General features: G+C 35.1%; 1 protein-coding gene across 9 annotated transcripts in view; it reads left to right on the top strand.

Moving 5' to 3' along the window:
* The window catches only part of TTLL7 (tubulin tyrosine ligase like 7), a 131881-nt gene that overhangs the window by 41652 nt on the left and 76991 nt on the right, over positions 1-13238 (top strand). For 7 of the 9 annotated variants that reach the window (XM_079139605.1, XM_079139602.1, XM_079139603.1 and 4 more), the window contains 4 exons: positions 7331-7531; positions 7737-7868; positions 9677-9798; positions 10645-10712. In XM_079139605.1, the coding sequence (XP_078995731.1) occupies positions 7507-7531; positions 7737-7868; positions 9677-9798; positions 10645-10712 (347 nt within the window). In that variant the 5' untranslated portion in view covers positions 7331-7506. Of the gene's footprint in view, positions 1-7330; positions 7532-7736; positions 7869-9676; positions 9799-10644; positions 10713-10735; positions 11035-13238 lie in introns of those variants that run through there. The other 2 variants (XM_079139606.1, XM_079139607.1) reach the window with 2 other exon arrangements.

Genomic DNA, 13238 nt, shown 5'->3' with positions numbered 1-13238 from the left:
TGTCCATTCAAAGGTGTAGTTAAGTGATGGTAACAGAATTAAACAGTAGCTTAAACATGAAGGAGGCTTATTTTCTCTGGAGGTAGGCTGTTTAAGGTTGATGTAGTATTTCCAAGACAAAATCAATGGCACTGTGCATTGCCACAGCTCCTGCAATCACCTTTGCTTCCCAGTTTGGAAGGAAGAGAAATAAATAAGTGCTCATTGATTATCCTTCCATGCTCAGCAACTTTAACTTCTACCTCATTGGCTTATCATCCCCATGTTCTTGTAGCCTCATGGCCACGTATGTATTCATGTAAGGAAGTCTGGGAAAGGGAATTATTTAGTTAGGCACAAAGCCACCCCTAATAAGCCCCAATAGTTGGTTTGTTAGTAAGTATTACTTAGTGAGTAGCTACTAGGTAGGTGGCTAGTAGTGTTAACTAAATGTTTTTAACTAATATGGGTGTCATAGGAGGCTTAACAATTCAATGAATTTTATAACTTAATATTTAAGATTCATAGAAGCAGATGGAAATACAATTAGCAAAACTAAGATATGCTCTGAAATTGGTAACAAGGTATACTTTGAATGGGTATTAAGCAAGAAGTTCAACAGAAAATTAAAGATAATTCTGATGTATTTCTCTTGGATACTTGACATTCAATATTAGGTATATCTTGGTATCTTTTACCAAGTGGGGAACATAAAAGGATCATCAGATTTTTAGGAGGAAGTTAAAGAGTTAAGTTTTGGATGATTGGAACTATAAATACTGGCATCAAATGACATTTGGTTGATGTCATCTGTTCACCAGCTAAGCAGCTGCACATTTTAATATCTATTGTGCATTATCTGGCAAACAACACAGAACTTGCTATTTTAGAAATTTTCCACTTCCCTTATTCCCTCTCTTCCACCTTGGTCTGATTCCCTCTCCCCAGGACCTTGGACATGCTAGGCAAGTACTCTGCTACTGAGCCACACCTCTACCCCACACTTTCACCTTTGATCCAACTCTGGGAAGAACTGGGTCCAAAGAACAGTCAGTTCCAATGCCCTAGCTTAGAACAAGAGTTCTTTTTGTACTAAAGCATAGTTTGGGTGTTTGGAGGATACGTATAAGTTCTACTCTGCTGGTTTGGGTTCAGTACTTTGTAGGATGAGGGACTAGGAGGAGGCAATGGTTTGACAAAAGTGAGTGAGAAATGAAGTTAACTGATAACATCACATGAGATTTCTAGGGAGCAGAAGCGATTTATTTTTAGACTACTGGAAAACTCTTTAGATCTGAAATATTATATTCTAGGAGAAAATGTTATATTATAGGAGAAATGTATCCAAAGGGCCTTTCAACTCATTTAAGTATATGATTGATACATTGTGAAATAATTTTGTCTTCTGTCACTTTAAATAACTATAATTGTTACTTGCTTTGACTTTTTCAATTCACCATTTATTCAGTGAGGTTTTTGCCTTTTTTTTATCCTAAGTAGTAAAAATACAAACAGTAATAAGGAAAAATGCCTTTAAGATATGCTATGTTACCATTACCTTTTTATCAGTACCCCCCTTTTTATTGTCACTGTAGGCTAAATTCTAAAGACAAGATAGAACACAGTTCTAAGTGTGGGTGATGTAATTTAACCATAAATACTGAAAAAATACTAAGCAAACTAAGGTCAATTTGAAAAATAAGTAAGTCGTACACATGTGGGAGGTACTATTGCTCAAGGTCAACATTAATTCTGTTATAGAAAGAATAAATAGTTATGTTTGTTCTTCTAGCATATCACACTTGATTCATTACTGCTATCAGGTATATAGAGGAGATTGATCAAATGATACTTTCAGATATCTAGAAGAAACTACATCTTTAGCTGTGGCTTTGGGGAATATGCCCAGCTGTGAAAAGGGACAGAAGTAGGGGAGTAAGTAGCTTCTCTAAACCCTTTAATTTGTACAAAGAGTGGTGTCAATGCTTTGTTGTTACTGGGGGTGTTTGGGTGAGGTCACTTGTTCACCCATCATGCAGCTGTGCATTTTGAAGTCTATTGTCATTTCTTGGCAGATAGCACAAAAATAGCAAGGGACCTTTCTGTGGGTCCCCATTTATAAAAATAGATGTTTTTCTTTATTCCTTATCTCCAATTACTAATTTTGTCTCTATTTTTTATTCATCTTTTTTTGCTTATGTAAAACTGAAATCATCTTATACCTCCAGTTTTCTTTCCTTTTTGTAGGCATTTCCTTTTTGATGCTTGGTAACAGTTCCTACCCAGTTTCCTAAGTTCGAAATCTCCATGTCATATGAGATTATTTTTCCCTTCTTGATCACCAAGTCCTGTTACTATTCTATAGTAGCAGTATTCTTCTTCCCGTATCTGTTGCTTTGATCTGTGATCAAGCTCTTAGCATCTCTTTCCTGGACTTTAAAATTTCCTCCTTAGACTCTCTGTCTCCACTCCGGCACTCACAATAACTGACTGTGTGCTCTGTCAAAGAGAACTCTTGATTATGTTACTCTGCTTGGTGTCCTTTAGTGATACCACAATGCTGACAAGTTAGGATCACACTTAACTTTCCACAATGTGATTTAGAACATAGTACTTAAAAAGACACACAATGACTCAAACAAAAGTATCATGACTGTTTTATGTCTACCTGTTATTTCAAAAGAGTAAGCTATAATCAATGTATACTTTATATTGGGAAATATATCTCTGGTATGTAGAAGAACACAGATGCTCAATGTACAAAACAGGGCTATTACATCCTCCTCCTTTCTCTCAAGAGGTATCGGATTTGGTGTTTATCATTCACCTAGTTCTTTATATTTTTGTTTCAAATGTTTTTTCTAAGCTAACTAAAACATATGTAGATTTGTAAATATGTAAAACATACATACACTCACACACATACAAAAACACACACGTGAGAGTTGTAGTTAACTTTTCTTCTCTGTGACTAAAATACCCAACAGGAACAATTTCAAGGAGGGAAAGTTTATTTGGGATTCATGGTTTCAGAGGTCTCAGCCCAGAGATGGCTGACTCCACTGCTCTAGGCCCGTGGTAAGTAGCATATCATGGAGGAAGGGCCAAGCAGAGGAAAGCTGCTCAGCTCATGGGGAGATCAGGAAACAGAGAGAGAGAGAGAGAGAGAGAGAGAGAGAGAGAGAGAGAGAGAGAGAGAGAGAGAGAGAGAGAGGTTGAGGAGGAAGGAAGATGTCACAAGGAAGCTGAACCCTTTTCAGGGTATGTCCCCAATGACCCACCTCCTCTAACCATGCCCCACTTGTGTCAGTCTACGCAAACTAGTATGGACTTATTAGGTTATAAATTTCATAATCCAATCATTTACCTCTGAACTTTCCTGTATTGACAGGAGCTTTGGGGGATACCTCATTATCTATCTATCTATCTATCTATCTATCTATCTATTGATGCAAACATCTCTGCCAATCCTTGGTGGATATGTAGTGTGATCAAGAAATAGTTCTTAATTATTTTAAGTTCCTGAGATTTTTTTTTAATTTGAAGCAAAACATACTTTGTTCTGACTAATAAAATTTGGTTTTTATGAGTTTTGAGAACTGAAAAGTCCTGCCAAAGGATAATAATTATAGAAATGAGATGAGGAATGAGCTAGATTCCAAAAATTATGATGCCAGGTAACAAAAAGAGGACATGAAGCTTGATGGCTTTGGTTATAAATATGAAATTGTTGATAGAAACTTTTATTATAAGTATTTTACGTTTTTTTGAATAGGTAAAGTATGCGTGGGATGCTAAAAGGTGTTCATGCAGGCAAGTCTCCCTGGGCCCTGTCCCCAGCCATAGCAGGGCAGCTACTGCAGTCTGTATATACCCAAGTGGCTGTATAATATTCTTTATACTTTGCCTTTTTTACTTTAAAAACTTGAAAATAATAGATTGTAAATGATGCATGTTTTTTTCTCAGAGCCCCATGACCATCTCTCCTTATTCCCAGCTGTCATGGTTTTTTTTTTTCCAACTCATTGTCTTAGTCCATAGGTACTGTTAGAACAAAATACCATAGATTGGGTAGTTTATGTACAATAAAAACTTATTTTTCATAATTATGGAGACTGGAAATCTCTTGATCAGGGTACCAGAAGTATCCTTGTCAACTGAGGACTACACTCTTTGCTTTTAAACTGCCACCTCAGTGCTGTGTCTTCTGGGAAGGTTGGCCTTACGGGGCATGAGGGATAGAAAGGCGAAGGGGGCAGAATTCAGTGGGAAGCCTTTTTTATGAGAGTCTTAAATCCCATTCATGAGGGAGGAGCTCTCACCACCTAATCATCCCCTAAGGTCCCCCTGCCAGTACTGTTGGGTTGGGGATTAAGTTCATCATGAATTTTGGAGGAGGCATAAATGTTGAGCCATAGCACTCAGTAACAGGTGCCTTTTGGACACTGTGTCAGGCACCATTCTAGGCTCTGGGAGTGGAGGAATGAAAAAGATGGACAAAAAACCACCTTGTTCATGGAACTTGCCTTCTTGGCTGCTGGTTATGATAGAAGTATGAGAAAAGATCTCCATGATAGACCAGAGGAGGGAGAAATGAATTTCTTTGGACATGATCAGAGGAAGATTTCAGAGAAAAGTGGTAGAAGTTCAACATGAAAAACTGGAAAGAAAGGATTCTCTTGCACCGGAATTATTTTGTATGTACTGGAATTATTTTGGTTTTGTTTCAATTGTGTTATGTATTGGTACTAGGAAGTTCTATATTCAAGGTTATTATTTGCTTGAAATTTTGGCAAATTCTTTTCTTTTAGAAATGATTTTTTGGTTTCTTTTTCTTAGGAGTCGTTTTCTGTTGATCTATTTCTTTTTTGTTCCTCAGTTTTTTGGTTAAACTAGACATAAAGATTTTTATAAATGCTTTAAAAAATCTGTTTTTTCTTATTTTTAAAATTTGTAAAGATTTTTTCTGTTTCACTTCTTATAATTTTATATGTATGTTAAAATTTTATTTGCTTAAATGTCATTAGGTGCCTGTAGTTGAGATTCTCAACTTTGGGTGCATTCTATAATCACTTGAAGAGCTTTAAAAATGCTGTTGAGTAGGTGCTACTTGGTTCTGAGGTTTAGTTTGGGCACCAAGATTTTCAAAAGCTCCTCAGGTGTTTCTCCTTTGCAGTCAAACTTTAGAAATCATTGACTTAAGGAATTTAGGGAGTTAACTGAAACATGCTGTTTCGGGAAAGCAGATAACTGTGGCTTACCTGAGTAGTATGATAAATCTGTCATTGTAAATTTCTTGCCTGGAATAAAGTGAAATAATTATAATTGGGATGATATAGTGAGGTCCTCACATTTGTTAAACATTTTTACCAAACCATAAAAAAATTAAATGAAGTCTATATACGAACATAATAATTTCTAAGACTTAAAATTCCTGAATGGATGGGTTAAACAGTCTTATTTTGAACTCTATAGAAAACAAATACAAGATTTGTTACAAATTAGCATATCTGCTCACAGAGCCTAGTGTAAACGAACATTGTTTTCAAACTCTTGTTGACTTTGGCACCTACTTTTAATGTACTAAGTACTCTGATACTTATAAAGGGGGCCTTTGTTTACTCTAGTGACAAGATGTTGGACATGACCTGGTAAACTCAGTTATCTCCCGGAAGTATCAGAAAACTTCTAGAAAGAAATGGAGCTGAACTCTATGCTTCTACTTTCTTTTGTTCTGAGATGTGATCTAGTCTGTGTCCAGCTTGCAATTGGGAACTGAGAGATAGGTTAGAGATGTTCACTATGATTTCACTGTTTGGTTTTAAGTACTGTGGATACTGTTGCAGTACATACTGCAAGACATGCCAGAATACTGACATACAAGAGATGTAAACTTCTTGTATGTATATGTAGCCTATTAGCATGGTGTCTGAAAGCAGTGGAATTCAATGAAGAGAATACTTAGTTAGAATTGAGTTCAAAGTCTAGGTTTGCAGTTTCTAAGCTCTGTTGCCTTACCTCCAGCCTTCTTAGTTTCTACATCTGGAAATCGGGGGAGAAATGAACTGCAGTTAAAGGTTGGTTAATGAGATGAACTGTTTTAAATATTAATACACTGCCACTGTTGTTCTGTAATAAATAATATATTCCTAGTTTTGGTATTGAGTTATACTGGACAATTACTCTAGTAAAAGTGATACCTGTGAACAAATAAAACTCTAAATTTTGTTAGTAATGAATCTTATAACGATGGTGTTTGGAGTGATATATGTGAGTTACATTTAATGTAGCTGCATTTCTGGATAGTTCTGAATTTCTGATGACTAGGTAAATTTCCTTGTGAAGGTGTTGGTAACATGCCTTTGTTTATCATAATAATAGTTTTCATAATTTTTCACTGTACATAGAGATGTTTTATAAGAACTCAAAGATTATTACACTATGAAGGGAGAAATCAGAATGTTGATAATAGAGACCTGGCAGTACAGTATAGTCAGGGCACAGAAGCCTAAGTTCATACACATACAGTGCACACACAAAGTATACTGTAGGCCATGATAACATGTCAATCAAAATGGGTCATTCATTTAAAAAATGCTTGTTTTGTTTTTCTGTGTGTTCAAATAAGATCATTATAGTGATACTCATCCTATTTTTATGCCCTTCAAAATCATTATTTTTTAAGATACAATTCAAATGTGGTCTGCTTTGTTATTATTCCTCTTTCCCCATTAAAGACAAATCACTTCTCTGCATTCACTCACTCAGCAAGCCTTCTCTACCCTGGTGGTTCATTTATAAAATATCAATATTTTACTCATGTTTAAATGCAGTTACATTTTAGGTATTGGGTTGAAGGTTGCATGGTTTCTGGTTAATTAACTCTGACTTTGACATTAGAAGTATCTTCATTTTAATCTCCACTTTTGTCTCTTAGCAGACAAAATTATTTGTTCTTTATGAGCTAAATTTAGTTACCTGTGAGATGGGGATAAAAAGCTTCTACCTCAAAGACTTGCTGAAATTAAGTGGCATAATATAATGCTGAAGATTGTAAGTGTTCAATAAGTGGTAGTGGATTTTTTTATTGTTGTTATCACTTATGTATGTTAGTGTTCATAAAAGTTATACATAATCTCATAAAACCCCCTCCACTTAACTTGCTCTCTTTCAGGATGGAGAACCATCACTTTGCATTTTGTATAAGGTTAAGAAATTGATTAATAAATATTTGTTGATTGAATACATTAATTTTTGTCATTACCTGACCTTTAAAAAAGAATAATATTGGCATGTATCAAGAATTCATAAAACATTTTTTCTAAATGATTTTGTTTTATAATCCCTATAGGTACCTTCATAGCCCATAACTTAAGTGTCTTGAAATCTGAGGATTCCACCGAGATAATATGATAAGAACTTGCAGTCATTTGGGACTACATCCTACTTAAAGTAACCTGAGACTTCCAGATTTCATGAGAGCGTGGTACAGCTACATACACTTCTTTCCTATTGGCATAGGCAGTAATGCCATCTCTGCCTCAAGACGGAGGTAAGCAGACTGGCTGAGCCATGTTACACCATGTGATTTGTTGTAGATCCTTAACTGTTTACTGTTGAATATTCAAAATTGCTTGTGTACTTTTGAAGTACCGTAAATTATAATTTTACCTTGTTGGAGGGCATTTGTGTTTCTGGTGTGGATTTTTTTTTTCAATTTCAGTTATATTTGGTTGTTTTTTACATTTCTTTTAAAGTTATTCAGGGATCCTCACCCCTGGATCTGAATATGGAGTTACCTTATCAAAGCACTGTGAAAAGGAAAGTCAGAAAGAAGAAGAAGAAGGGAATCATTACTGCAAATGTTGCTGGGACAAAGTTTGAAATTGGTAAGTTTCCTCAGAATCATGTGATTTTAAAAATTGCTTGAAAAACTGATTTGGTGTTGAAAACAATACCGAGAGATAACTATCTTTTATGTAATGGGTTTTTAAGTGTTTTCTATAAAATTTCTGACACGTTAGAGGGATTCTTTTTCTGTGCAGTGGAGGATGATATCCTTGAAAAGATCCTAAGTGGTTTCTAAAATTTCAGTTCAAACAAAAAGGCAGTTAAATAGCTTAGGTGAAAAAAAAAAGTGAGTTTCAAACCTGACATTGTATTTTTTTCCTTAAAGCTCAATTTGGCTCTCTGAACTTTGACATTCTTTATAAAAGGGATTTATATATGACTGACCCTAAAATTTGATTTTGTGAATATAAAAAAAGAATAAATCTTCTTCATTCCTCTTATGCAAGCTTGATGTTCCCAGCTCCACTGGTTTGTGTGCACATGATACTGAGATTTAAGAAGCGCATCGTACTCCCTCCTCCATAATTGCTAGGAGTTCCATTTATCTCAACGTCCTCCCTGTGATTTTTGAGAGGCCCCTGACAGTGGCTCTCATTTACTCAGGAATAGGTCTGCTCCTGAGCTGCTTGTGAACTGGTTAAAGGAGTCTCCCAGGCTGTGCTGCTGTTGTCCTTGCCCTCTGTATGTATGAGCTGTAGGTGGCACAGTCCTCGGAATGCCAGAGCTGTGACAGGAGTCAGTAATGAACCTTTCCTTCAGTTCTCATGTGTTTATATATGATCACCTGGGGCTTTAGTACAACCCCAGGTTCCACCAAGCCTCCCTGGAAAGCAGCAACTTCAACTCAGCAGCTGTTTCTATCTCCCTCACCTCTTCCACCCACTCACTGTCTACTTCTTTATGCCTGTCATGCCTGCATATAGAGTCCTTTCTTTCTTTTCAGCAAGCAAGTATCAGGAGTCCCTAGGACTTGAGACCAACAGGTTTGGGGTTATCAGTACTTGTACTTGAGATAAATCATTCCAACAATTGATATGTTATAGGTAGGGTTCCTGTAAAAAGAAAACATGAACAAAACATTCTTGCACTCTTGTATAGCTCTGTATCATTCTGTTAAGGTTCAGAATTCTGTTGGAACCCCAGAATTATGCGAAGTATATTGCTTATCTTTATTTTAAAATTGAAATTTGTTGGAAGAAAAAGGTCAGTATATTAACTGTGAAATCTAGATCAGAGAGCAATGCTTAAATAGTTTGTATTCAAAATGAAGCTTTTTTGAGTATTAACTTCCTCAGTAGAATGACAGAGTTAGGTCAGTATCTAAATTCTTCCAGTGAATTCTGCTACACTAGTTCATACTCTAAGTAAACAGAGATGACTTAGTTTCAGGAGCCAAAAATAATTCGAACTAGGGAGGTGGAAAATACAAGATCGGTCTCAAGATCAGGGGCTATTTTTACCTTTGCCCTTTTGTACCTATCTTTAGGTCATGAAGAAGAAATAAAAGCAAATTTGTATCTGAGTATAGGTTTTGTCTCAGCTACTTTTGTGTTTTTATTGTGCTAAAAATTGACTACTTAACCCTTTGGAAGTTTTGTGTGCCTGTTAAATCTGAGAGGACTGAAATTAGGGTTTGGGGTATAACCTAATACAGTTCTTGGTTATTTTGAGAAAAATTTGGTCCTAGATAAAACTGTTTTAACTAAAATTGAAGTTATGCTACAACTAATGTGTATTTTATAAATGAAATACTGTATTAATTAGTTTGTAGTATTTATAATACTGTATATTACATATATAAATGTTTCAGAAGTATTTCAATTCTGGTTTAACTATTTGTTTGCAGTTCGTTTAGTAATAGATGAAATGGGATTTATGAAAACTCCAGATGAGGATGAAACAAGTAACCTTATATGGTGTGATTCTGCTGTTCAGCAGGAGAAAATTGTAGAGCTGCAGAATTACCAGGTGGGACATTAATCACAACCAATTCTTGGTATGAGGAAAGTTATATGAATTCCATCATGGTTTCTTTATATAGGTCCTTAGTATGCTGACGTGGTAGATTTCAGTTCTAGCTTACCTCAACAGCCTGTTTTGTTGCTTTGCAGTTGTGTTGACTCTTTGCATGAAGCCTGCATCTTTTTAAAAAGCTTACCTTTTAACCTCTTTCTTTCTTTAAAGAAGATTTAATAGGAAAAAACCCTTTTCCTAAGAATGTGTTCTGCATTACACAAAGAGGAGTGAAATGGACTAGATTGCATAGGCAGATCAAGAAATGGAAATATCTTGCAATGTCAGATATATGTAATTGGGCTTTTATTTTTACAATGCAACACAAATTTTTATTCAGAAGAAAGTAGACATCACATTGAGAAGCTAAAAACAAGGAACTTCAGTCAATTGACATTTTATATAGTCCTTCATTTGTTAATTTAGAGGATAATACACAATTAGTCAGTGGTAGCAAATATTTGATAAGTTCATTTTCAGCATTTTTTTCTACAATCCCTATGTGTGTTAAGATAGTAAATGTAGAAATTTCAAAAACAATTTGGATATTGAATTACCACTTATTCAACACAGGACATTATTTACCATCAATGTAAAATCTTTCTCTGATTTCTTTAAAATTTTACAATTGTGTTCTTTATTATGACAGATTCTTTAATTCCATAATTTAATTTAAAATATTTTACATTAATAAGTTCCAGTTTATAAAACTCAAAGGATGAATTTAATTGTATTATAGTATAAATGAATATATTCATTAAGTTAATGAGAATATTAATATTTACTTTTTTTATTTTCCAGAGGATCAACCATTTTCCAGGAATGGGGGAGATCTGTAGAAAGGATTTCTTAGCAAGAAATATGACCAAGTAATCTTCATTTCTTTGTAATAGAGAAGACCTGTTTGAGATTTTATACTATCAATATTGTAGTGTTATCTTTTATAAGGTTATATTGATTTGAAATGATTTCTAGATGAGAGAGAATTTTAGAGCTAGAATGATCTTACCAGTTCCCTCATTCTAGTCTTTCATTTTGCAGAGGAGGTAACTGAGGATCAGAGAAATGAATATCTTGCTCAAAGTCAAACATAGTTAATAGCAGAGCTGGATCAGAATTCATCTCATAATGTCAGTTCTCTTTTTTACTGTAATTTGCTGTTTCTTTGTAATGGAAGTTTTTCTTTTAAATGTAAGTGGCAATCTGTATGGCATTCAATTGATATTTGTTTATTTTTAGTTAAACTGTGCGGTAACTAATTTGTTGCATTATATGCCATGTATGTGTGCTTGTGTGTGTCTGTGTGTGTGTGCGTGTGCGTGTGCACACACGTGTGTTTTTATACTGGTTATTGAACACATCTTACATGTGCCGGGCACACTGTAATAGGTGCATATGTGCACGCAATACACGTAGATACATGTATGCATGCTTACCCAGGGATGTACATGCACAAAAATTTATCTCTGAGGTCAGTAACAATGTACTTTCATGGAAAAAATTGTTAACATGTACTCCAGTGTTTTGCTAAATGAACTGTAGAATTTTTGTCTACTTTATATTTCTGCTGGTAGGTTGTTTTATGTTTTAGTTTGTTTTTTTTTTTTTTTTTTTTTTAGTTTAAGAGTGTTGAGTGGGTAAGAAGAACTTTTTAAAGGAACTCTATTCTTCAAGTTTAGTAAACTTATGTTTATAATTAAGAACTATTAATATGCTTCCATGTTAAAGTTTATAAATAGTCATCTATTCACGAGACAAGTTTTTTTGTAGGTCTGGTGCATGCTCCAAAAACTGCTAATTTTTGAGTAAAAAGATCGTAAGACTTAGTTCCTACCTAGAACTCACATTTTAGTAGAGGAGTAAGAAAAATATGAAGTGTTAAAGTCATGGTGGTCACATGCCACTATTAGGGAGAGGTCACTTTGGTGGTCAGAAAGGTATAGTTAAATATACAATGGATGTAGAAAAGTGTACAGGGTTTACTCTTTGAGAAAGCTCACAGCAGAGATAGCAGTGGGTGAAAATACGTGAAGACTTGAACCAACATGACATTTGGGCACCTTTAAGTAGTTTCTATGGTTATGTATGATGTTGTGAGACTCAGCCTGAGATGATTTATGCAAATGCAGGGTCACATGTACCATATTATATTTTATTTCATTATTCTTTTATCTACTCAACAAATTTTTTTCATCTGAGGGAGTTATTGAATTAACTTACGCAGAGAAATAATGCCTGAGAAAATCAGGGTGGTACTGTGCATAATGAATTCAATGAAGGTAGAACTGGAGGAGAAAATGGTGAGATGATCATCACTATCTAGTTAAGAAATAATGATTATCTAATGAACCACAAGAGTGATAGTGGGAATGAGGAACAGAGAATAAATCTGTGTGTTATTAGAGATAAAATTGGTCTGCTATTAAAGATGTTAAAGAGATGGAATTGACTGAAAACAGCTGTGATGTGAGTATTAAAGATGGGAGAGGTTTTCTGGATGATTCCTGGGTTTTTGATTTGGGATATATTGTAGGTAGCATGATTATAAGGATTATAAGAAGAATGGACCTGGGGGGGGGGGAAGGGAATTACCTCTGTAAAGTTTTGGGCATGTGTCTTACTTGTCATTTAACACATTTATTAAGTATCTACCATGTACTGCGAATGGTGCTGGACCCTGGGAACATAAGTCATCAACAGCAGACCTATTGTTACTATAACATTCAGTTGCAACTTTGATAATTGCTATGAAGTACTGGTTTGTAGTCCTCAGCCTGTGTGTCGAATAGGAGCTCTGACCTTGTTAGGATGGAATGGGAGAGTTTCCCTGAAGAAGTGATGTGGAAATTGATATATGAATGATGAATAGTACTTTATTGGTACAGTAAGTAAGAAACATCCAGGTAGGAGGAGCAGCATGAACCAAGGTCAGGTGGTAGGAGAAAACATAAATGATCAAGATACTGAAATAATGTCAAGTACAATTGGGGCATAGAGAGAGATGGTTGGAAAACAGGGAAGAGATTAACTGAGGGTGAAGATGTTCAGAATTATGGTCTTTATCTCCAAGCCATGGGGGATATAGGGGTGAGGAGACTGGTAGTGGCGGTAATTTGACCAGATTCTCAATTTGTAAAGATGCTTTTGGCTCCTTTGTAGAGAAAGAAGTTTGTGTGGTTGGCAGGCTATTGTAGTCGGACAGTTTCTTATTCCACAAAGCCCATGGAATTCTCCTTATGGAAAAAATAGTTTTCTATTAGATAAAAAGTTATAACCTAGTAATATAAATATAGTTAACAGGATTACTTATTTAATATCACTTAGTAAGTCTATGACAAAACAAATGATCCCAGATATCTTCTTAAGAAAAACTTCGTTTCTTTTGAGCTAGATAA

Source organism: Sciurus vulgaris (assembly GCF_902686455.1).
Source record: "Sciurus vulgaris genome assembly, chromosome: 1".
NCBI classification, from domain to species: Eukaryota; Metazoa; Chordata; class Mammalia; order Rodentia; family Sciuridae; genus Sciurus; species Sciurus vulgaris.
This window is presented reverse-complemented; position numbering and strand designations above follow the sequence as displayed.